This window comes from Gymnoscopelus microlampas (assembly GCF_963454915.1).
Source record: "Gymnoscopelus microlampas genome assembly, chromosome: 16".
Taxonomy (NCBI): domain Eukaryota; kingdom Metazoa; phylum Chordata; class Actinopteri; order Myctophiformes; family Myctophidae; genus Gymnoscopelus; species Gymnoscopelus microlampas.
The window spans coordinates 4,916,552-4,943,741 of record NC_139953.1 but is presented as its reverse complement, the minus strand read 5'-3'; the positions used below and the strand labels follow the sequence as shown (position 1 = coordinate 4,943,741).

The following is a 27,190-nucleotide window of genomic DNA, read 5'->3' as shown; positions in this document are numbered from 1 at the left end:
GTGTGTAAAGTGATATGTGGGATTTCTATGGAGGATTCACACAGGCGCTTTTTTACACAAAACATACAGCTGATAAGTGGGACACCACAGCAACCTGTTTATACACACCCGTGCACACACACGCTCACACGCACGCACACACACACACACGCACACACACACACACACACACACACACACACACACATACATGCACATACTTACTATTGGTTGATTTCAGCCCTGAATTGCCTTGTTGTAGAAATGTGCTATACAAATAAACCTGTCCTGGCTTGTAACCTACGATTAGATGATACATGGATGGTTGGCTCGATGTATGAATGGATGTATATGGATGGATGGGGAGAGAGATTGTGTCTTTGCAGTTGCATATGTAAATCCTTCTGTAAATCAAATTAGTGGAAGCATTTCTAGTGTGCTGCATAACGGCAATGAAAAGGAAAATAATATTCTTCAAAGATACCCAGAAATGACAACCAGATGACAATGTCCGTTCGCAACTTTCGGGAGGCGTAGTTCCAGACTCGGCTGTATGTAGCAATCAAAGATTGTAGAATAGTTAGTCAGGTAGTAATACACAGGGATTAAATCAACACAACTCTTAAAAGTCTCTCCCAGTGGGCGACACAGTACTCAAACCCAGTAATTGAGTCAAAGTATAGATATTCCTGGTCAAATATTACTCAACTACAAGTGAAAGTTGCTCTGTCAGACTTGTACTTGAGTAAAAGTACTGGAGTCCTTGCTTTTAAAAATTGTTAGGTATTCAAGAGTGCATGCTTTTTTTTTTTTTTACCAGAAGTACCAATTACAAAGTACATTTTCTTTTAAATATCAATGTATCGCTTTGTAAAACCTTTCTAAAAAAAAAAAAAAATCCAATAATGGTGAAAATAGCAGATCTTCAAGCTCACAACGCCCTTAGCTCGGCTATTTTCACTATATTAGAAATAGGGCTAATTCACAATGTACCTTTTCCCCTTCCTAGAAATGTAGTGAAATTAAATGTAGCCTACAATATTTGTCTTTCAAGTGTGGTGGAGGTGAATAGTATTCAAAAATCCTATAATCCTCAAGTAAAGTACAGTACTCAAGTAAAGTTCATAGTTGTTAATAGTTAACCCATTATTCACTTTTCCCTCATTTAAGCTGTTTATTGCCATTTTCCCCCACAGGCTATGGGATCTGTAGTAGCGCTGGCGGTCCCCACAGGCTATGGGATCTGTAGTAGCGCTGGTGGTCCCCACAGGCTATCAATATGTGTAGCACAATTTAGACCACAAGTGCTGTTCAATGTGCTTCACCCGATATACATACAAATACATTAATATTTTAATTTAAAGGAACAATTAAAAGCAGGGAGAGAAATGCAGAAATCTAAGTAAAAGCAATATGTGATTTCTTTTAAAAATGTCCACAGATTCAGAGACCAGCAGATCCCCGACAGGCTGTTCCAAAAGCTTGGGACCATAAAGCTAAAAGCTGCTTCTCCATACTTTTTAGTTCTAGTCTAGTAACGGTTTGGAGACCAGCGCCAGAGGATCTTAGGGCCCTGCCGGGTGCATATACCTAGGGAGCATTGTGTACAAATAGGCAGGTACATTTAATGATAAAAAAAAAGAAACAGTAAAAGAATCTTAAAACCGATTCTAAAACTGACAGGCAACCAACGCGGGGACTTTAAAATAGACACCCTATTCGGATGCTATCAATTCACTGAATGGGACATTATCACCTTTTATTGAGTGAGTGAAGTAGGCGACATACTGACCTACCCGCGATTTATCGGACCATTCATTGGGTGTTATCAAGACATACTGACCTACCGACGGAGTTGACTTAAAAAGTTCAGTTTCGGTTTTGGTTTAGGACCATGACGGAGGCGCGCAGTCTCAAGCGAACTGGAACCACGTGAGGGACCGCCGAGCGGCCTAAAGCGAGCGAGTTGCAGTACTATCCGTCTGCGTTCTCTACACTGGCTCCCCGTAGCGGCTCGCATCCAGTTTAAAACCCTGGCGCTAGCCTATAGGGCAGTGAAAGGAACAGCTCCTTCTTACCTCCGGGCTATGGTCGATGCTTACACCCCTGCCCGACCACTTCGGTCTGCCGCCACAATTAAAATGTCTCCGTAATCCACACAAGTATGTTTATAAATAAATAAATACCATGTCAGTTAAGTTATATCTCCATCGCGGCAACTGTTGGTAACTGGTGTGGTTGTCTGTCTGTGAGAATGATCTCCCCGGCGTCTGTCTCCGCACGGTAACGTCGCAATCTAAATTTAACTCCGCAAGGGTACAGATGGAACCAAATGGATCTGTGGACCCTGTCTGGTCAGACCGGCAGACCAGACAAAACAAATATGGATTAAGGGAACGGTGACGTCACCCATTGGTTTCTAAAGAACCGTTTTGAAGCCGCTATTTCGGCAAATTCAAATCCACCACCTTGGAACTTCCTGTCCCGAAAAGCAACAGGAATCGAACGCTAATAATAGCCAACGCTATTGGCTGGAAGGGCAGCAAGGGCGGGTCTTCACACAGTAGAGCCAGTAGAAGCCCTAGAAGCATTACCCTACTTTATTATCAATTAAAAAAATCATGGGACCATAATTTACCAAAACGCATATATAATGGTAATTGAAAGAAGACTTTAAACTAGCGACTGAAAGCATAAAGCATTTATGACGATGATTACTAAGGTAATAAAATCAAGTGTAAGGTCTGGTCAAATCCCCATTGTAATCATTGGCGTGGTAATCCTTCTGCAGCCAGCAGTGAGGAAATATCTAAAGTGTTGATATTCCCCCTTGCTGGCCGCAGAACATTAAAGGGGCTACACCATGAATTAAAAAAATATATATTATATATAAATATTGCCCCCTAATACGTTTTAAACAGGTTGTAAGCCTAAAAAACATCCAGATATTTTTTCTCACAATCTGACTGTCTGTCATTCCCAGCTTTTTCAGCTGCAATACCAAAACGTCCTATTGGGCAGGGGGGAGCTACTGAGCAATTCTGTCTGGCCATCGTCAATGCAAAATCTGTGCAAGTGACATCACTTGCACAGCCATTCTGAAATGGCCTGTTCAGACACGCCCATTCAGGAAATCCATGAAATGAGCATGAATGACTGAATGTTAAAAAAAAATATTTTTTTGGGTACAAGAGACACTGGGGAGCCCAAAAAATACTAAAAACCTAAAAAAAAATGAAATTCATGGTGTAGCCCCTTTAAGCAGAACCTAGCAGGTGTCGACGACACCAGCTGAGCATTTTTTTGCTTGCTATTTTTATTTAATATATTTTTTCCATTTCTGTCGCTGTTGGCTAGTCATGGCTGCCAGTTCCCACCTGATGTTGTGTGGGAGTTCTGACTGCTCCAGATTGTACTGAATAACTGCTAGCTTGCACAACATCTTCAGACTAGGACTCAAGTCTAAGATGATCAGGTCATCATTGTCTGAGTATCTTTGGTTTAAGTATCCCAAGAGGGCATTACGATGCACCAGCACCTAGCATTCATTGGACCTGGTCCTCCTTTCCCCTTGGGTCCAACCTTCTTCCATGAGAAGGTCTCTGGACTGAATGTCCACATATCATTGAAGGTCTGGCTAGATAGACCACCAACTATGTACAGCTCTCTATTGTAGGCAAAGGCTGAATGACCCAGGCGCCCTCCGTCTGAAAGAAGCTGTGCAGAAGGCATGCTCAGCCAGCAGTTGGTGTCTGTGTCAAACACTCTGATGCTGTTGAAGTAGTTCCTCTGGTCCCCCCGGCCTCCAAATACAAACATCTTTGTCCCGACGATGGTCGTAGAGTGACCTGATGAAGCAGGCGGTGGAGTGCCTCTGGTGTTAATTAAAGACCAGACCATTGTGGCGGTGTCCAACTTGTAGATGTCATTATGGTATCCTGTCAGCTGGTTCCATCCTCCAACGATATACATGACCTTCCCCAAGACACAGGCTGAGTGGTTCATCCTCCCCTCTGGAACATCTCCAGAAACCCTGGGTTTGATCCATCCGTGGGTGTCGACATCAAAAGCATGAAGCACGCTGCAGTAGTAGTACTCCTTTAGGAACTTACACCCTCCCCAGATGTAGACAAGACCTTCTATCAGCACAGCTGTGTGGCCGTTGAGCCAGTAGGGAACGTTCTCAAGATCACGTTCTCTTCCTGTTGTCACCGGGGTCAACTTACTCCAGCGTAAAGACACTGTGTTGAAAACAAGGACATACATCTGAGCCCTCGTACTCAAAAGCAGTACAACTTGTGCTCTACTGCAACAGCAGCATAACCATATGTTTCTGGGATTCCAAGCAGATGCGCCGTCCAGCAGAACATTTCTCACACTGTGCAATCGAACCAGATCTGTAAAGCCTTGCTCTAAGACACGACAGAGTCCTACTGTGCGCGTCATCACTTATATTGGTTCAGTGGCACACATGTCACGCAAAGTTTGGCCAATCAAAGAAGCCGAGGACTGTTGATTTCCCTAATACATTGGTTCTCAAAGTGGGGTCCGGGGACCCCCAGGGGTCCTTGGGGGTACCAGGGGGTCCCCAGCAAAAGTGTTAATAAAGCGTCACAATCGTTTCAACCCCTTTATCCATATTTTATACATTGGCTATTAAAAAATCACACCCTGTGTGAAGTAAGTGGTGCCTTAGATGAGCCCCGTATTGACCCCCGTATTGAAGTTGTCATCAATGTTTGTGGACAGACATAGAAAACATACTAGAAAATGTGCTCCTCGGAGCACAAGTCTCCAGCACTTACCCTATCTTTAACCATAGTTTTCTAGAAATGTTCTGATTCTTATATTAGAACATCTAAGGATTAGAACATGTTAGCTTGGCTAACATGTTCAATCAGCCAAGCTAACATGTCCAATGTTAGCTTGGCTGATGGCACTGATGTCACTTCGAAACATGTAAACAATGTTTCGAAGTGACACACCTATCTATAGGGCTCTATTTCGTCATGCGTCTCGCTAGCCAATCAAAGCACACCCTTTCAACATATTGTCACGTGATGCTTGACCAATGTTAGCTTGGTGGACACACGGACATACATACATACATACGGACACACAGACAAAGCCACGTATAGGAGTGGTTGCCTTCGGCACCACTCAAAAATAGTAGATATACAAGTTCATAGCACGGCACCGAGTGCCGCGATATGAACTTGTAGATCTGCTATTTTTGAAAATCTGTGCAAATCTTTGAATATATATTTTTTAATAAATATTTTGAGATGGGGGTCCGCGGCCAAATGCATATCATTTTGTGGGTCCTTGACATGAAAAAGTTTGAGAACCCAGTGCCCTAATGTCTCATGGCGAGTCCATCCTGTCCCTATATGGAGATCCTCAATATCTACGCCTAAATATGGTGTATATATGACGCCTGACCTGTCTGAGTCCGTCTCCAATGAGTCGGTCCATGACCATATAAGGATCTCTAAGCCAAGCACATTCATTCCATGTCCAGTCCAGCTAGTTAGACCTTCTCGAGTCCATTTTATTATTATTATTTTTGAAACCCCTTTTTTCTCCCCAATTCCACACACATTTCTGTGTCGTCACTGCTGTTGTTTCCACGACCACGGTTTCCACGGCCCCCATAACTCTGAGAGTGTACACACCTGTAAGGGGCCATTTGGAAGCCCATGAGGGTCCCTGGACCCCAACTGTAGACCCACTGGTGTTTCCAGTGGACCAACATGCACAACATCAGCACCCTGACTCTGTTTGACCAGAATGGAACAGAGCCATCATTGGTAACACCTGTGAATGTCTTCATAATATGGCTGCTGTGAATAGAGCCTATTAAACAGATTAAAATGTGTATTCTGTTCCCATGTTCAATGCCAAAAACACAATTAAATCAATTAAAACTTAAATGTGTAATGGTGACAGGCCTGAGTGTGTAGTAGTAATATTAGTAGCAGTAGTAATAGGGTGCAGTGTGCCAGTGGTAGCTGTCTGGTCATGTATAACTGCTACTGATTCCAGGTATGTTAGTCACCTGACACACACACACACACACACACACACACACACACACACACACACACACACACACACACAGGTTTGTATTACTATACTTGTGAAGCCATCGACATTTAATTAGGACGGCAATTTGTTTAATGCCTTATTTTTTTTTGGTGCAATTTCCCCCCGAAAAATAGCTGATCTACAATCCCACAGCGCGCTGTGCTTTGACGCGTTGTGTGCTTGTGCATCGGCTATTTGTCGGTGCATGACACCAGCGCGCAACTAAGTGTAAATCAGGCATGACTCTGTATCTCTAATCCCTAAACCAAACATCAAAATGTCTAATCCTAACACTAACCCCAACCTGAATCTTTTTCTAATAGGCTCACAGCAGCCATATTATGAAGACATTCACAGGTGTTACCACTGATACTAATGAAGGCTCTGTTCCATTCTGGTCAAACAGAGTCAAGGTGATGATATTGTGTGCATGTTGGCTCACTGGAAACACTCTGCTACACCAGTGGGTCTAAAGTTACGGTCCAGGGACCCTCATGGGCTTCCAAATGGCCCCTTATGGGTGTATAACTCTGTGTATGGGTGTGTACAAATGTGTACACTCTCAGAGTTATGAGGGTCGTGGAAACCACTGTGCTACACTAAATGGAACATAGCCTTCATTAGTATCATTGGTAACACCTGTGAAGGAAGTGATAATATGGCTGCTGTGCATAGAGCCTATTGTAAGCCTATCTCTAAAGATTTTTTTTTCAGCCCTAAAACAACCATTCTTCTTGTGAGGACCAGGACAACGGTCGCATCCTCACAACGTGTATTTCTCATATTCTACTACTATACTTTAATATACTTTGTACTAAAACAAACCAAAAACTAGGAAATGTATGCACAAATAACTATTGTAGCCCTAAACTAGAATAAGTGATATTTGTAAACAGCTGTTTACCGCGACACGTTGTGAGCTTGTAGTTCGGCTAAAACTAACTTAAATAATGCAAATAAAATACAACCCAGCTTATTTATTTCTATTTGTTTGCTTTTGCTGTTGGGAAATACGGTATATACATATAAACAAAAAATAACTTTAAAATGTAAAAAATAGAAGAGATTGAGATCAGGACGGTGCAGGAATACACATCATGATTGACAGCCTGTATGGCGGCTGTGTTCTATTGGATGTCAACCTGTCAAAACAACTCACACATGCTGCTTCTGCTGTGTCTGTCTCTCTCTCTCTCTCTCTCTCTCTCTCTCTCTCTCTCTCTCTCTCTCTCTCTCTCTCTCTCTCTCTCTCTCTCTCTCTCTGTTCTTTATTGACATGAGAAAACATACATTTACACAGTGGTGTAAAAAGTCCAGAATTCAAAATGCACTGGGTGTAAAAGTACAAAAGTATTGGCATCAAAATGTACTCAAAGTACCAAAAGCACTCATTATGCAGAATATCCCATTTCAAGTTTTCAAATATATAAATATATTTTGAAAATAGCAGATCTACAAGCTCACAATGCGTAGCTCCAGCGACAAACATACAAAGCCACAAATTCAAGTTGAGCAGGGTTCAACTTCCAGATACAAAGCTACAACTGGAGCTCCGACGTCCGCGCGTTTGATGACGTCAGCGACCACGTTGAGAAACACGGATACAAAGCAACACCGACAAAGATATAGTGTATTTTTGTATCTTTTAATCTGCCCGTGTGAACGCACCATTAGAATAGTGCATTTGCTGTCAGAAATAGTTACATAATACACGCAGGAAAGGTTAGCTTGGGAGAAACTTTTGAAACAAACGGCAGCATCTCAATGTTTTGCATTCACTTGGTATAATCTCTCAAGACAGATTCTGCTTTTTCTTATCTTTTCTGTTTTACTAAATGGGTTCCAAGATTGTGTGGTATAAAACCTTTGGGAACAAATGGCCGCAAATTTCTCTGTCTCTCTGTCTCGCTCTCTCTCGATGACAGGGCTGTAATAGTTCCACTCTGTGACATCACATCATTTCTAGCAGCTAATTGGACTCAATTAGTCTTAATTGATGCTGATCGTCTATTCTCCTCTAATCAGGTCTTTGAGTCTGATGCTGGACTCTGCTCTCCTTTCCTCTGAAGAGTGGTGGACAGTAACCAAGTGCAGCTACTTGAGTACTGTATTTAAAGGACCACTTCACCCATTTTCAACCTATCTTCATATAACTGGTCCTCCCTAGTGCTCATTATAATATGGTACAATGTTTGAAATATATATATATGAAATACTCTGTTACAAGTAAAAGTCCAGAATTCAAAATTTACTTGAGTAAAAGTACAAAAGTATTGGCATCAAATTGTACTTAAAGTACAAAAAGTAAAAGTACTAAACTGTTTGAAAATAGCAGATCTACAAGCTCACAACGCGTCGCGATGCGACACGTTGTGAGCTTGTAGATCTGCTATTTTCAAATAGCCTATGTATAAAATAGGGCTAAAGTGGTTAATGTATGTTTTATATCATAATCTTATCTGCAAAGTAACTAGCAACTAAAGATTTGAAATAATTGTAGTGGAGTAAAAGTACAATATTTGCCTCTGAGGTGTAGTGGAGTAGAAGTAAAAATATTGGAAATTTAAAATTACAAATACCTAAACATTTTACTTAAGTACAGTACTTAAGTAAATGTACTTAGTTACTTTCCACCACTGATAAGGGCTGTGGACAGTTCCGAAACTCGCCTACCAGTGACATCATCGGTATGGCTGGTATGGTAATTTTAAAGACGTTTTTTTTTTCTTCTTTTTTTTTTTATGTCTTCCATTATAGCATGCTACATATCCAGGAATAGAAAGCCTGCAGTTTCGATTAGTTTTGACTCCCCATCGATGATGTCACCACTTTAACCCTATTTCAAATAGTGAAAATAGCAGATCTACAAGCACACAGCGCGTTCTGATGCAATATGTTATGAGCTTGTAGATCGCTATTCTCGCTGTTTGACACCATAAAAATGATGAACTATAAAATATGGCTTGATTGCTTAAACGGAACACATTAAACAAACATCACCTCTCCTTAAAGACAAACAGGAGAGGATTGAGAGGACAGGAGGGGTGGAAAAATAACTCAAATGTTTTACTCAAGAAAAAGTATCAATACTGCAAAGTAGAAGTACTCTGTTACAAAAATTGACTTGAGTAAAAGTACATAAGTATTGGTACTTAAAGTACCAATACTTATGGTACTTAAAGTACCCAAAGTAAAAGTATTGAAATGCTTGAAAATAGTAGATCTACAAGCTCACAACGCGTCGCGATGCGACGCGTTGTGAGCTTGTAGATCTGCTATTTTCAAATAGCCCAGGTTTAAAATAGGGCTAAAGTGGTTAATGTATGTTTTATAATGTAATCATTTAGGCCTATCTCTGCAAAGTAACTAGTAACTAAAGGTTTCAAAGAATTGTAGTGGAGTAAAAGTACAATATTTGCCTCTGAGATGTAGTGGAGTGGAAGTGAAAGTATAGACAATTGGAAATACTCCAGTAAAGTGAAAGTACCTCAAAATTGTACTTAAGTACAGTACTTGAGTAAAAGTACTTAGTTACTTTACACAGAGGATTGAGAGGAGGGGAGGGGAGGGGAGGAGAGAGATCCTGTTCGAGTCTAGTAAGTCAAACAGGGCGGAATGAGAGGATGTAGAGTATGAGAAGGAGTTAGACATGTATGGAGGTCTGGATGTCTGTCTGTCTGTCCACACCGAGAGGAAGAGAGACACTCACAGACGGACACTATGACGCCTGCATGGGAAACAAGATCACACTGAAGAATACATGATAATGTGGGATTAGAGAGGCCGACAGACAGAGAGAGAGGGAGAGAGACAGTGGAGAGCCATAACACACCTGACAGGTGAGAGAGAACCATACATTCTGTCAGATGCAGTGGTGTAAAGTCAGGGCCAGGACTGGGACCAAAATTCAGACCTGGCAATTTGGTCCTTTTTTTTTTTTTTTGGGTGGCCCAGCGGCCCACTAGCCAGCGGCCCACCGGGCATATGGCCGGTATGCCAAATGACCAATCTGCCCCTGTGTAAAGTAACTAGGTACATGTACTCAAGCGCTGTACTTAAGTAAAATTTGGAGGCATTTGTACTTTACTTGAGTATTTCCAATTTCAAATGCTTTTACTTCTACTCCACTACATCTCAGAGGCAAATATTGTACTTTTACTCCAATACAATTATTTGAAAACTTTAGTTACTAGTTACTTTGTAGATTTTGATCATTACAAAACATACATTAACCACTTCAGCCCTATACACATTTCTGCCATTTGAAAATAGCCGATCTACAAGCTCACAATGCGTCGCGATGCGACGCATGTAGAGCTTGTGAGCTTTTAGATCTGCTATTTTTCAAAAGATTTGTAAACATTTGAAAACTTGAAATGGGACATTCTGCACAATGAGTACTTTTACTTTTGGCACTTTAAGTACATTTTGATACCAATACTTTTACTCAAGTACATTTTGAATTCCAGACTTTTACTTGTAACAGAGTATTTCTATATTGCAGTATTGATACTTTTACTCAAAGGACAACTTTGTTTTTTTACAACCAAGGTTTATGTTTTAGATTGTAATTAAAGTAAATAAAAGATGAGTGTTAAAAAATAAATACTGCTTTCTATAGTTTTAACAATTTTCGCGATCTTTTTTACAGTGGGCGGGGTCATTCCGTCCGGTGGCTAAATATGTATTTTGTTACGCAATAACCCCACGTTTTCTTTATTATTATTTACAGTAGTTCTTCTAGACCCCAATAACTCACATCTGGCCATCAAAGACCACAGGACCTTTTTTATTGTGTAAAAAAGGCATATTTAGCCACCGGACAGAATGCCCCCGCCCACTGTAAAAAATATTGCGAAAATTGCTAAAACTATAGAAAGCAGTAAATGAAAACAACAATAACACTCATCTTTTATTTACTTTAATTACAAGCTAAACTATAAACCTTGGTTGTAAAAAAGTACAAATTGTGAGTACCTTTTCCACCACTGGTCAGATGAAATATTCAATAGATTTGTACTTGACAGAGCTTGAGGAACCGAATATACCATGGCGACACTTTCTCCATTGAACTCAATGGACGCGACCGCCCCGTTCTATTCTGTCGGCCCATATCACTTTGAATGGTGTGCTCTTTACATGTAAGAAATCAAATTGACGTGAAAGATATTTCCGTAAGTCGTTCAATGAAGGTGACATTGTCGCCGATCATCTTAATCACCGCGATCATATTAATCAGTTGTCACGAGATAATAAAACACCAAGGTGTACTGACAGGCTCTATGCACAGCAGCCATAGTATCACTTCCTTCACAGGTGTTACCAATGATACTAATGAAGGCTCTGTTCCATTTAGTCTAGCACAGTGGTTTCCACGACCCCCATAACTCTGAGAGTGTACAAATGGAACCAAATGGACCCTTACGGGTCCATTTGGTTCCATTTGGGGTCCATTTGGTTCCATTTGTACACTCTCAGAGTTACACACCAGTAAGGGGCCATTTGGAAGCCCATGAGGGTCCCTGGACCCCAACTGTAGACCCGCTGGTGTAACAGCTGGTGTAGTTTCCAGTGAGCCAACATGCACAATATCAGCAACCCTGACTCTCTGTTTGACCAGAATGGAACAGAGCCTTCATTAGTATCATTGGTAACACCTGTGAATGTCTTCATAACATGGCTGCTGTGAATAGAGCCTATTATGATTACATGAGCATGTTAAACTTCCCAGACTGAGTGATTAAATCTGACTTTATTGACACTTATAAATTGTAATTAGAGCATGTAGATTGGCTGTTTTCGCTATCCATTGTACAGGAGGAAGTATATAGTGTGCTTGTGTGTGCCTGTGTGTGTGTGTGCGTGTGCGCGCTCTAGTGTTGTGTGTGTGTGTGCGCATGTGGAGGGTCATGTGGAGTTTTTGTCAGATGTAAGGGGGAGGGGCTCCACCGGCAAAAGGTTGGGAACCGCTCCGTGCTTCAATCTCTGTCAAAACGTCACTCTTTATGTCTTTGCTTCAGTCATTATGTAATCGTGCATAATTATGCAAAGTTAGAAAAGTGTGCTCCTCGGAGCGCCGATCTCTGCCAGGCCGGGTTGCCTAACCAGGGGATGTGTCAGTCATGGGGTGCGGCCATTTGGACACGAGAAAGCTGTGGGGGGGATAGTTTATACGACAGATGGTGCAACTTTTAGCGCTTGTGACGCCCCCTTTGGGCAGAAGTGAAAGAGCCTTTGGAGGTGTGCTTTTAAGAGGCCCCCCAACATGTGAGTCCGGCTTAGGTTTGACTGGATATTGCGTTCAGGATATACGATTTATGTATTTTTTGGTAAGAAACAGGACCATTGCCACAAGACTCGTGAGACCATTTATACTTCACCTTTGTTGAAGAACAAAAACTATTTCTGAAATTTGTAGCATTATGTATCCAAGTGAAATCACCTTTTGGTTCTGTGTTGTTTGGAAGCCCCGCCCTCAACGTATGATTCAAATTCAGGACCAATTGCACGCAGCGTTTATTCGGCCCTAAATTTGAATCACACATTGAGAGGGTTCATGAACGGTGTCTTTTTTTTGTAACATGGGCCACTCCTGTTGCCTGGTAAACCATCCCGGTCGCGTTAATTCACACTATCGTGCGTGTTCACCAGACCGGTCTGACCCCGAGCGGTGGGTGGGCGTTTTGCAGAAGTCAAAAAGTGGAAGAGCCAATCGGCGTCTGCGCTCAGGGCCCTGTGATTTACAGACGCCGATTGGCTCTTCCACTTTTTGTTTTTTGCGAGAACGCCCACCCAGCACTTGGAGCCAGACTGGTATGTATATCACACACACACACGCACACGCACACACGCACACTAAGACAAACTAATGTACATGACATAATAATTACATCATCTACAGTTATGTAATGATAATAAATGATTGTGTCATGATACTAAAAGGTCCATAAGAGAGAGAGACACACACACACACACACACACACACACACACACACACACACACACACACACACACACACACACACACACACACACACACACACACACACACACACACACACACACACACATATGATAGTAAAAGGTCCATAAGACACACACACACACACACACACACACACACACACACACACACACACACACACACACACACACACACACACACAGACATGATACTAAAAGGTCCATAAGACAGACAGACACACACACACACACACACACACACACACACACACACACACACACACACACACACACACACACACACACACACACACACACACACACACACACACACACACACACGGACAGACGGACGGACGGACGGACGGACGGACATGATACTAAAAGGTCCATAAGACACATACACACTGTTAAAGTCCAGATACAGTTTGTACAACAGAACAAACACACTGAGATACGACACATACATCCTGGAAGGGACTCTGTGTGTGTGTGTGTGTGTGTGTGTGTGTGTGTGTGTGTGTGTGTGTGTGTGTGTGTGTGTATTGCGCTGATCAGAGCAATGGTCACAGAGTTATGGCCATTTGAAATGTTAAACACTGCTGTGACACCGCTGTAACGCCTCATGTGTGCAATTTAGGTTATTAGGTCTCTGACGCAGGGCCACAGGTGTGACTATCTTCATGGCCCCTGAACAGTGTTAGGCTCTATTCACAGCAGCCATATTATGAAGACATTCACAGGTGTTACCAATGATACTAATAAATGAAGGCTCTGTTCCATTCTGGTCAAACAGAGTCAGGGTGCTGATATTGCGCATGTTGGCCCACTGGAAACACCAGTGGGTCTACAGTTGGGGTCCAGGGGCCCTCATGGGCTTCCAAATGGCCCCTTACAGGTGTGTAACTCTCAGAGTTATGGGGGTCGCGGAAACCACTGTGCTAGACTAAATGGAACAGAGCCTTCATTAGTATCATTGCTCATTGGTAACACCTGTGAATGTCTTCATAATATGGCTGCAGTGAATAGAGCCCATTGGAGCAACAGCGTGTCTGTGGCCTCCAGGGTGCCCCCTGGTGGTGTGACTATTGTCATGGCAGACCCCTGAACAGTCATGTGCAAAGTTTGGTGCAGATTGGAGCAACAGTGTGCCTGTGGGCCCGCCCCCCCGGGGTCCCCTGGGGGCCACATGTGGACCTTGGTGTGGCTATTCTCTGATGGAGGACCCCTGACCAATGTTTGTGCCATAAAGTTTAATGTGGATCGGAGCAACGGTGCGCCTCGCAGGTCTGCATGTTTACGTTTGTGACGTCCACCATCCACCCGTTTGGCTTTTTTTTTAATTATTATTTACATTTTTATCCCACGGTTTTGTAACCCATTTTTTCCACCCAGTGCCAATTGTCTAAGTAATCCTGGGCGCTACACTTCCTCTGCCAGCCTAGGGAGAGCCTAGAGCCGAGCTCATGCCTCCTTCAATGCGTGAGGAGCTATAGCAAGCCGCTTCTTATCACCTGACAGGGGGGAGTTTCCCCAGTAGGACGTAGCGCGTGGAAGGAACACGTTATTCCAGTTCCTTTCCCCTCCATCAGGCGCCCCGGCTGACCAGGGGGAGACAGTATAGAGACCAGACCAGGATTACTGCATATGTTTTTGTGAGGGTACCTACCCTATAGGGGACACGGGGAGAACATGCAAACTCCACACAGAGACCATTAGGCAATTGTAATAATAGGATGGGATAGGATATGTATTGGGGGTCCCTGCTTCGTCTCTCTCTTAACTAAGGGGTCCCTTGGCCTGGGGAAAACGTTGAAGACCCCTTTATATGCCTTTATTGATGGGACAGTAGGCTGACGGGAAATGAGGGGAGAGAGCGATGGGGAGCGACGTGCAACGAAGGCACGTCGCTCCACACTGTCAAGCTGCACATCTGCTAAAAATGACACAGATGCGTTCCAGGACTTAATGGGCTAAACTAGCAGATGTGTAGCCTCGGAAACCCATGGCTTTTTTTTTCTTTGGCAACAAAAAAAAAGCCATGGGTTTCCGAGGCTACACATCTGCTAGTTTAGCCCATTAAGTCCTGGAACGCATCTGTGTCATTTTTAGGTTTCAGCTAAAAAAGCATTCTTTTACACTTTGGTGTCAAAAAATAGCAGATCTACAAGCTCATAGCGCGGCACCGAGTGCCGCGCTATGAGCTTGTAGATCTGCTATTTTTTTTTAAATCGTTGGGTTAAAACTGTGTTATCAATATCCGCTATTTGTGTACAGTAGTCTTTTCTTCCTGGTAGACGTGCTGTGGTGTCGAGTGGATAAGCCTTCTTCACCTACTTCAGGGCAAAGAGTCCTTCGGATTGGGCTATTAAGATTGTTAAGAGTTCAGATGGGTGGGCCACTGGGCCACTGGGCCTCCATTTTCAGATCTATATGCTGCCACATTCAGGTTGATTGTGGCGGAGATGGGACAGCATGCAGAACTCCTTTAGTTGAGCAGTAGCATGACTACATACCATCAGGCCAGCCTCAGGCCAGCTTAAATAGTTTTCTTCCTTATGTACATACAGTCACCTGACTGCCACGTGTGCACACACACACACACACACACACACACACACACACACACACCAGTTTAAACGCCCATACAACCATAGTAGACAAACTCGTATCGCCTCAGGGTCGTAAAAGCTAGCTACATTGAAATTGGTGACCAACTTAAGCCGGTGACTCCAGCGGTCGCCGTTTTGCATCTCCAGCCGCCATCAGGAGCAGAAATCCCATCGGGACATCTGGTTGCTGGATCAGATTTGTCACAGATGCTGCTACTACAGGACGTCAGTGCTATGATGGCAGTCACTGTAAGGAACATTTGTGGGATTGCGGCCTTGAACAATTTGATTAATCTCTGCCAGTGCCAAACAGCGTATTCTGTTGTTGCTATTGACTCTTGTTTTGAGCTTCCTACCTCAGGTGTCCCCAGTTATCATGGTATTTGGGGCGTACCTGGGGGGCTCCGTGTCTCCCCATAGAATCCCACTCTTAACAAACCTCCAGACCACTAAGGGGCCGTTCTTATCCGGGGGACTTTACTTACTTTATTTGTTTATTTAGACAGGACAGAGCATATTAATGAACGTCACATGAACGTAAATACACCGGATTTAGCAAAGATGCTAATTTTCATCCGCAGTCCTCACACAAAACATAAAATCAGAAAAACAGTCAAATGGTGGAATACATTTACAAAACATTACATAGCCTAAAAATTAAAATAAACAGGCCTCCGTTTCCCCATACACCTGCTGACCCCGAGTCCCTCTGTGTTTATGGAGGTGTTTTTTTTTACTATAGGATCCCCCTGTAACAGACCTCTGTTAGAGTGGTATAAACAGAGCCCCCTATGACACCATGGGCCCCATGTACCCCCAGGTACTTGGGGGTACAATGGGGGGGGGGGGGGGGGCAATAGGGCGGTACAATGTGAAATAATGGGGAGGAGAGGTGAGGAGAGTGAGGAAAGGAAAGGCAGGCGAGACTGAGAGGGGAAGGAGGTATAAGGAGAGAAGTGAGTAGGAGAGGAGTGTCATTCATGTAGAGAGCTGGTTAGGTTTGTTTTTATTTGATCAGAGGAGGCGGGACCTGAGAGACTTTACTGAGGAGTCAAGAGACGCACATAATACAGTACTGTGCACTTACTGTGCAGAGCTCTCTGAACTCACACCTGAACTATAGACTTTAACTAGACTTCTACATAGACCTTAACCAGACATTACTAGACTTTAACTAGACTTTAACTACATAGACCCTAACCAGACATTACTAGAACTTTAACTAGACTTTAACTATATAGACCCTAACTAGACATTACTAGACTTTAACTAGCCTTTAACCAGACCGTAGCTGGACATGAATGACATGAACGACACGTGGTTCACCATATGTTTAGTGGTGGCGGGAGTGACTGTGGCCGGTGTGTTTCTGTGCGCGTGCTATCGTGTGCGTAAGTGTATGAGCAAAACGTGAGCTACCTGTACGTGTGTGTGTGTGTGTGCGGGCGTAAGTGTTCGCATGTACGTGTTTGTGTGTGTGTGTGTGTGTGTGTGTGAGTCCACCATGGCGTGCTGGAGGCCCGGGCTAGGTTGTGCTGACGGTGCGTGTTGTCTCCGTCAGAGCAGAGTCTTCTTCTCCTCCGGGCTCAGGATGTTCCGCCGAAAGAAGAAGCAGCAGCAGCAGCAGCAGCAGCGGCGGCGGCCGGACATCTCCACGCCGCGGGACTTTGAGCACCGCGTGCACACGTCCTTCGACCCGCTGCGGGGCTGCTACGTGGGCCTGCCCTCTCAGTGGCAGAGCATCATCGACACCCTGAGGAGACCCAAGCCCATGGTGGACCCGTCCAGGATCACCGACATCGAACTGGGACCCAAGAAGGTAAGGGGACACACAGTGGGGGTGTACGGCGCTGTGTCCCAAACGGTGGGGCCCATCGGGACCCATTTGTGGGTTGCGGATCCATGTTTGTGAACATCTCCTTGTTTCCTAGATTTTGTCATTTCACTCATTTTCATGAGTTCAAAACATATTTCTTTTTTCAATAAGACTTTCATGAATAGACATTTAAATAATCAAAGAAATTCCCTACATTAGAGAACAAATGTTTAAGAACTAGTGAAAATAGCAGATCTGCGAGCTCGCAACGCGGCGCGAGCTTGTAGATCTGCTATTTTCACTACTTTGGGTCCCGAGCAAACATTCTATCTTGGGTCTCGAGCTAAAACGTTTGGGAACCACTGGTGCACAGCAACCAAAGTACTTTGCATATACTCTGTTACGAGGGGATAGGTTTCACCCCACACACCTGATTCGAAGTCTGCCCATCCATCAGTCAGTTTCAGAGGGCACGGAGGGTTTGCAGCACTGACACGTGTTAGAACACACAGGCAACCGATCTGACCAATAGATTTGTAGAAAGAGGGTATAAGCAGGAATGGGTTGACGTCGCTACTGATCGCTTTAAAGCCATGACGCAAGAGGAATGCCTCGTACCTAAAATTAGACCTCAAAAGGCAAACTCTCCCTTCTGTGTCATCAGGTACCCATGGGGTTGAATTAAAAAATGTTTTTTTCAAAACGCTGGCATATATAGAATTCAATCAGACCCAATAGTCCATGAGCCAGACAAGATTTCATTATCGAAGGAGTGGGCAAAACCATACCTATATTAAATTGTTTATAGGGTCAATACGAGTAAATAAATATATGATAACCTCTCCACAGGAGCAGCTTTTTCATGGTGATCACACATTTTGTTATTTTCCCCATACGTACATGACAGGTGAAAAGATGACAACATTTAAAAAAGAGTTATCATAATGAAACTTCCTGAGTTGATTACTTACATGAAGACAATGATTTATCGTATTACAAGTTTTCTGAAATTGTATATTTAAATATGCAAATATAGGCATTTAGTCCATGAGCCAGAGCCCCAAAATTGAGCCAGATATTGAATATTCCCTCGTTAAAAACCTTTGACTCCAACATCTTAACAAAATGTAATAAGTATGTTGACTCTGGCTTTGTCCAATGTTCCAATGTTGATTCTGGAAAGTTATGCAAATTTGGGCATATTTTCCTAATGCATAATTTGCATATTTAAATATACAATTTCAGAAAACTTATAATACGATAAATCATTGTCTTCATGTAAGTAATCAACTCAGGAAGTTTCATTATGATAACTCTTTTTTAAATTGTCATTTCACCTGTCATGTACGTATGGGGAAAATAACAAAATGTGTGATAACCATGAAAAATAAACTCCTGTGGAGAGGTTATCATACATTTATTTACTCGTATTGACCCTATGAACAATTTAATATAGGTTTTTGCCCACTCTTTCGATAATCATTGCTCAATTTTGGGGCTCTGGCTCATGGACTAAAGACTCAACACTGTTTTTAAAGAAGTCCCAGCTGTGGTCTTTAACCCATTAAGACCTGGAACTCATCTGTCATTTTTTTTAATTTGAGCTAAAAAGCATTATTTTACACTTTGGCTATTCAAAAATAGCAGATCTACAAGCTCGTAGCGCGGCACTGCTATTTTTGATAAATAGTGAAAATGTGGGCACATCTTTGAATATGGGGGGGGGGGGGCCTGCCGAGGGGGGCTGCCGAGATAGCGCTAAATCGATGCCGAAACGCGTCCCACCCCTCACCACTCTGAAGAAGCGGAAAGTTTCAGCAGCGACCCCATATAGGAAGGTCAAAGGGTCGTCCTCTGACGTCCCATAATGACATGACATAACGTGACGGGACAGGCAGCAGGCTGGTTATCAGCAGGGTCACTGGGTCTGAGGGCATTCCATGCCAGCGTCACCCATAACATGATGGTCACCATGGCGACAGACAGACAGACAGACAGACATTGAGTGTTATAGAGCAGGGGTCTTCAACGTTTTTCAGGCCAAGGACCCCCTATAGCTGACAGAGAGATGAAGCAGGGACCCCCCTCTATATTGTATAATATTGTGTTTCAGATTAACCTTTTTTATTTTACTTGGTCTGCTCTTTTTTTCCCTCTATCAGGTTTTCCTCTTTGCCAAAAATATGCTATTTTTTATAATATGCAATTCTTGGCTAAAGTTCTCCTCAGAATAGTGATGCTAGGGTTCAAGTGGTTCATGTAAAAAAAAACAAAAATCCTATCGCACAAAGATTTGGCAAACATGTATCTTAGATATCTTACGGCCGATCTACACCAGACTTTTCAAAGCGAGCGTATGCGTGGTGCGTACATCGCGTTTGTTTAGATCCAAGTGATTATCAATGATAGCGGCTACACCAGGCGCGCGGATACGCGAGTCCCCCATACGCAGACTTTTAAAGGACTGGATCTAAAAGTGCGCGTGTGCGTATATGTGCGTGTGTGCGGCGTGTGTGCGAAAAAAGTCTGGTGTGTGCCGGCAGTAAGACATAGATCGTGTAGATAGATAGTGTGTGTGTGTGTGTGTGTGTGTGTGTGTGTGTGTGTGTGTGTGTGTGTGTGTGTGTGTGTGTGTGTGTGTGTGTGTGTGTGTGTGTGTGTGTGTGTGTGTGTGTGTGACACATGTCTTTATCAGTGTGAATGTAGCTGACTGTATGGTTTCAATGTTGTCAGTAAATGTGGGAAAATACACACCTGCCCCACATTGCACACCAAATGAACTGTGTGAACCGTGTGTGTACAATGACATTCATATGATTGTTGTCCTAAAATGTAGACGTCCTCGCAAGTATAGTAATACGAACGTGTGTGTGTGTGTGTGTGAGATAGGTCTAACAAAGCGTGTGAAATTGTCCTTTAAAAGAACATCCTGCCCCCTGGGCTATGCGATATGTGTCTAAAAGTAACTTGTCAAGCCGGATACATATAACGCACGCACGCGCGCATGCGCGCGCGCGCGTGTGTGCCCACGCTTTGATCCTTAGTTCACGTCTCACTAGTCTACCGTAGCTGTTATAGAGATACTTGTTCCGCAACATAAATGTCTTTGTAATGGAAAAAAAAAAAAAAACACTTTATTACAGCAGTGAATAGGCTCTATGCACAGCAGCCATATTGGGAATGAATTGGGCCCCTTCCTTACTTCCTTCACAGGTGTTACCAATGATACTAATTAAGGCTCCGTTCCATTTAGTGTGGCATAGTGGTTGTCTTATTTTCAAGGACCCCCATAACTCTGAGAGTGTACAAATGGAACCAAATGGACCCGTACGGTTCCATTTGGTTCCATTTGTACACTCTCAGAGTTACACACCCACCATAAGGGGCCATTTGGGAACCAAAATGCAGTGTTTCTCGTGAGCCAACATGCACGATATCAGCACCCTGACCAGAATGGCACAGAGCCTTCATTAGTATGAAGGCTCTGGGACTCCGGGACACCTAAACTCCAGCCCTGGAATGAAACCTGCTTTTGTAGTTCTAAAGTCCTGAGTTCAAACCCACAACAATGCATGTGTAATGTAATATGACATATGGTCTCTGTCGGGGGGGAACCTTGTATGTCCAAAACTGTTGCCTTTCATGAAACGTTACATTTCAGGAAATGGGAAAAGAGAACCTGTGCTCTCAATGGATCCAATGTAGTTATTATTTAGTCACAAGCCGAAAATAGAGGATCTACAGGCTCAAAGCGGATGCGTTGTGAGCTTGTAGATTGGCCATTTTCATAACTTTAGTTCGACCCTGTCATAACTTAAAGGAAGGCATCAATTTAATGAAAAAAAAAACATTAAAAAAGTGCCATGGAGTGATGGAGATACAAGGTTTCTGCCAGACAGTAATGTAATATGACATACATACTGTAATGTAAGCTGCCAGGTGTGTTGTTGCAGGAAGTGATTAAATGTCATGTGTATGTAGGTCTGACTCCATTCAACTAGAAGAGCCTGTTTTTGTTTTTTTGTGTCACACACACACACACACACACACACACACACACACACACACACACACACACACACACACACACACACACACACACACACACACACACACACACACACAGAAGCAAGCTGCAGGCTGTTTCACTGTATCAACAGAAATATATTATAATACCGTATTTGATGTACTGTGTTCAAAAGAAGTTAGGCCTATATCATTTAGCATTTTTTGTTAGTTATTATTATTTACTTCTTTTTGACTTTTTGTTTACTATTTCAGTTTAGCTTTCAGGTAAAGGGTAGAGGATAGAGTAAAGCAACTTGCAATGGGCCTGGTCTTCAAGATACACACAAAAACAGGGATACGATACCCATGTACCTGTCAGACTACTTCAATAGCGTAAAAGATACACACATGGCACAACACCAGAAGGAGCCTCACTGATCTCACTGAACCCAGTTTCGGCACAAAAATTGGGCCAAATTCATTCTAATGCTATGCCACCAGAATGTGGAATGTGGCCCTACCAGCAGTCATAAAAAAAGTGTGACTCCTTACCTTACCTCCTTCAAAACCGCTCTAAAAGAGCACCTACAGGTGGCTGCAAATTGTAACTGGCCCCTGTAAAAAAGTAAAAGGTCTAAGCTCATCACCGGAAATGACCCCCTCCCCAACTGTTCACTGTACATATCTATCTTTTTTTTAATTACTACTCGTATATATGATGTTTTCTTTGCATATTATCGTATATTATTATTTGTCTTTAAATGCCTTGATGAATTGAATACACAGGACCTTAATGGAAACAAACCCTGAGGGCTTATCTGGATAAATCCTTTTAGCATTCTTTTGTATAAATCTGTGCCACCGTGCCTTGCTTTTGCAAACTGATAATAAAGTATTCAATCAATCAATCAATCAATCAATAATGACTTGTCTGAAATAGGGGCGTCGGAGGTTAATGTGTTTAAAGTCTGAAAATGGCTTTTTTTGCCAGCAGGTCAGCTAATTTGCTAAATGAAAACTGCGCATCAACAAATCACAGATGCAACCAGTAGCAACCGACAGCCCCGTCTACTCGGACTATGGGATCAATAGACACGCTGAGCTGACCAGCGCAGGCTATTGTTATAAAACTGTTTTTTGACAAGTCCCGGAAAGGTCACGCTGTGATTGGCTAGTGGTCACTTTGATTGGCAGGTGTGCCTTCTGAGACTTGGAACTATGCCAAAAGTGATGAAAGTTTGCCTGAAGTGGCATTATGCCTAATGTGGCGAAATTATGCCTAATGTGATGAAATTATGCCTAACCCCCTGACCTCACAAAAACTATGCCTAAGCCTAACCTTAACCCTAACCCAAGGACGCAGAGAGCATTTGAGAACCAAGGGGGACACGTGCATGCGCGCGTGCATGCGTGTCCAGAGCGTGTGTGAAATATTTTCCATCGTTTTTTTTTTTGCATTTGCGTTTCCTTTTATTTCTGATTTTTCTTTCGGTTAATTCGGTACAAAAAAGTTTACTCTAAGTGTAGATGTGTGGCAAAAAGGAAACATCTCTCCATCGCGCACCTCTCCATTCAGAAATGGATAACAAGAACCGTTGTCCTAAAACACCCTCGCCCCGGGTCTAATCCGGCGGCCTCGGTCCGCGGAAAACATGGGGCAGTGTGTTTTAGGACGAGCGTTCCGCTTTTCACCCGGAGTTTTTTCTTTTTCTTTTTTTATATATCCAAAATTATACCCAGTTCCCAATGGAACTGGATACGTCTAAACTCCCCCGTATTCATGAAATACTTTTGAAAATGTTGGAATAGGTTTTAATAGATGAAAAGTTGTGATTTGTGTTTTCTAACTTTTTCTTTAATCTGAAGGAAAATTTGATATTTAGTCGTGACCCATAAAAATTGGTCCGCGGCCCAAAGATGGGTCCCGACCCACTGTTTGGGAAACAGTGGTCTATGGGGTTAACCTCTGACCCCATGTCCTTCCAGAGCATCGTGCGGGGCAGCGTCATCGGACACGGGGACTACATCTCACACGTCATCGCAGAGATGACGCGCGTGTCCGTCAGCGGTTCCAACTCCCTGCGGAAGAGCAGCCCGTCGGCGCGCAAGAGAGCCCAGTCCATGGGGCGCCTGGGCGAGCTGACGGAGGGGGGCGGGGCCTCGTACCAGTACCTGGAGCTCAGCGACCACCAGAGCCGCCGCAAGAGGAGCGACGGCGGCACCTACTGGCAGGACCGGATACGACAGGTACTTTTCTTAGCGACTGTTCTATTGTTAGTTTTTCCGATTAATTGAATATTGATAAAAAGGAACTTTTTTGTTTTAGCGAAAACAGCCGATCTACAAGCTCACAGATCGTCTATTAACTGCTATTTTGGAAATAAACTTTGAAGGTATAAAATTATTAAGTGCGCGGCCTGTTATTGCCTATTCATGTTTCAAATAAATACAAAAAGATTACAGTTAAATCTTAATCACAGTCATTTGTATCACAATTAAGGTAGGGTAAGTCCTAAGACCCTAGGTGGGGTTGGCGAAAGGGCCTACTCTGTGTGGAGTTTGCATGTTCTCCCAATAATCTCTATACTGCCTCCCCCTGGTCAGCCGGGGCGCCTGATGGAGGGGAAAGGAACTGGTTGGAATAACGTGTTCCTTCCACGCGCTACGTCCTACCAGGGAAACTCTCCCCTGTCAGGTGACAAGAAGGTCAGTTGGCTCTCATGCATTGAAGGAGGCATGAGCTCGGCCCTGGGCTCCCTAGGCTGGTGGGGGGAGTGTAGTGCCCAGGATCACTTAGAAAATTGGCACCGGGTGAAAAAAAGGATTCGAAAATTGTGGGATGATAAAAAAATAAATAATATTAATCAACTAAATTGATTAGTCTGAATTAAGCCCTATTTTATAGTTCCTCATACAACGGTGTTGCATAATGGTGCCCCCCCCCCCCCTCCCCCCTGTCAATTAAATTGATTTGTTCAATTAAACCAGGGGTCTTTAACGTTTAAGCCAAGGACCTCTTATTTGAGATAGAGAGATGAAGCACGGACCCCCACTACATATTGCATACAATTGTGTTGTTATACTGCGAGGCGTTGTGAGCTTGTAGATCTGCTATTTTTGGCTAAAGTTCTCCTCAGAAATGGGATGCTAGGGTTCAAGTGATTAATGTGAGAAAAAAAAATCCTATCACACAAAGATTTGGTGCCGCCCCCTGTAGTAACTCTGAGGAGGGGTCACAGACCCCCTGTTGAAGACCCCCTGAATTTAACGTTTTTTTTCTTCACCCCTAACAGGTACGCAGCGAAAGTGGGAGCCCTAAACTCGTACAGAGGACCACCGCGGTCCCGGATAGCAGAGCTCTTCCGAGGGCCACCTCCACCTATGAGATGGGGACGTCGGGGGCCCCTAGGGGCCTTTCTGGACACCACACCCACAGTAGGCCTGTCAAAATTATTTCATAATCGCCTTATCACATTTATTTGATAATCGGCAATTGTTTTTGCATAATCACCTCCATTCATATATAGGAATGAATCTACAAGCTCACAATGTGTTGCACCGCGAAATGTTGTGAGCTTGTGGATCGGCTATTTACGCTATTTCGGGGAAAACTGTTGAAGGTATTACATTATTAAATGCATTGGCCTGTTCTGGCCTATTTTGATTATGGGCACCTGTCATTGTCAGTTATTTCTTTGTATATAATAAGTTATTTGTCATATTACAGTAATATGACAAATAACTTATTTTTTTCACCCGAAATAATTGCGACGCATTTTAGTGTCGTTTATTCGCGTCACTCCCGGTGTGTAATGACCTTAATTTGCGCTTACCGCTTTTATGCGCTTTTATTTTGGCATTGAACATAAAAGCGGTAAGCGCAAATTAAGGTCATTACACACCGGGAGTGACGCGAATAAACGACACTAAAATGCGTCGCAATTATTTCACATCAAACTTTTATTTTGGTGTTGCGTCCGTTCAAACAGGTTGATGGTTTTATTTGCGCTGAAAAATCAACCTTGTTTCTAAAGGAAAAAAAATGACGTGGCTTACGTGTGCACGCACTCCTCAGCAGTTTAAATAGGCTCTATGCACAGCAGCCACACAATCACTTCCTTCACAGGTGTTACCAATGATACTAATGAAGGCTCTGTTCCATTTAGTCTAGCACAGTGGTTTCCACGAACCCCATAACTCTGAGAGTGTACGGGTCCATTTGGTTCCATTTGTACACTCTCACAATATCAGCACCCTGACTCTGTTTGACCAGAACAGAGTCTTCATTAGTATCATTGGTAACACCTGTGAATGTCTTCATAATATGGCTGCTGTGAATAGAGCCTATTACAGATGTGACATCTGAGAATTTCAAAGGGCCTGCTGCCATTGGCACTCACAGTGTGAAGTCCAGGCCTTGTCATGGTGAAATGGTCCCCCGATTCTGAAAATACACAACATAATTATGTCGTGTCTGTTGGATCTGTGATATATCGGATACATCGGATCTGGGGATGGGAATGAACCGGGGTCCATCTTTTTTTTTTAAATCTCAGAACCAGTCGGTCTCGGAATAAAATTCACGGGTCCATTGGGGTCCGGGTCCGTCATTTTAATAGCTTAAATGCCTTGCATGAACCCAAGGACGTTTTAAAAAACTCAAAAACAATGAACGACCAGCAAACAAAACACCAAACAACGATTTGCCCTAAGCCTGAGACCCGCATTTTGGACCCGTGAAGAGCTCTAATCAGATGTCATGTCTGTAATGCGAATTAACTGTTAACCCATTTAAGACCTGGAACGCATCTGTGTCACTTTAGATTTCTTTGGCTATTCAAAAATAGCAGATATACAAGCTCATAGCGCGGCACCGAGTGCCGCGCTATGAGCTTGTAGATATGCTATTTTTGAAAAATCTTGAAAAATATATTTTTTAGATTTAAAAAAAAAAAAAAATGTTAGGATTTAGAAAACCTTTTTAAGAATCGCCTCAGGCCTCAATGGGTTAATCGTTAAGTAAAATGTCACCGTGACAGGCCACGCCCACGGCGGGATGAGCGGTAGCGTCAGCGTGACGGACAGGATGTCCAGGCAACAGCGGCCCGCTTCCTGTCACTACAACCTGCAGACGCTGGAGACCAACGCCCGGGTCAACGCCAGGGCCAGGCCGCCGGTCAATCAGCTGCCTGACCTCCTGACCTCGTCCCGGAACGGCGGCAGGAGGCCGCACTCCACCTACGACCTGAAGGTGAGACGTACGGCAAAAAAGAAATAGCAGAGCTACAAGCTCATAGCACGCGTGAAGATCTGCTGTTTTTGCCTTTTTTTTAATGCGGTGTTGGATCGGTGGTTGTCCAGAACCACCGATCCAAACGATATGCCCATATATAGGCATATAGGGATATTTAGTTTTAGTCATAGTTTAGTCACCTGAAAGGTTTTAGTCTAATTTTAGTCGACTAAATCTACAGTTGATTTTGTCGACAAAAATGTATTTTGGCGGGCCTTGATATGGCGTCGTAATGGCTGATTTTACATTTGGTTGCATGCTGAAAATAGCCGATCTACTGCACAAGCTTGTAGATCTGCTATTTTCCGAGAGCAACACCCGATATATTTGATATAATAATAGAGTCTTAGTCATCATAGCTTAGTTTTTAATTCGTTTTCGTCAGTTAAAAAAGGTAGCCGACGAACATTTTTCGTCATAGTTTTAGTGGAC

At 43.2% G+C, this 27,190-nt stretch overlaps 1 protein-coding gene across 5 annotated transcripts in view; it reads left to right on the top strand.

Moving 5' to 3' along the window:
• Positions 1-27,190, top strand: part of LOC311062493 (serine/threonine-protein kinase PAK 6-like) — a 43,627-nt gene that overhangs the window by 1,087 nt on the left and 15,350 nt on the right. For 2 of the 5 annotated variants that reach the window (XM_084081563.1, XM_084081559.1), the window contains exons 2-5: positions 17,203-17,460; positions 23,452-23,712; positions 24,759-24,900; positions 26,505-26,716. In XM_084081563.1, the coding sequence (XP_083937689.1) occupies positions 17,233-17,460; positions 23,452-23,712; positions 24,759-24,900; positions 26,505-26,716 (843 nt within the window). In that variant the 5' untranslated portion in view covers positions 17,203-17,232. Of the gene's footprint in view, positions 1-9,714; positions 9,906-17,202; positions 17,461-23,451; positions 23,713-24,758; positions 24,901-26,504; positions 26,717-27,190 lie in introns of those variants that run through there. The other 3 variants (XM_084081562.1, XM_084081561.1, XM_084081560.1) reach the window with 3 other exon arrangements.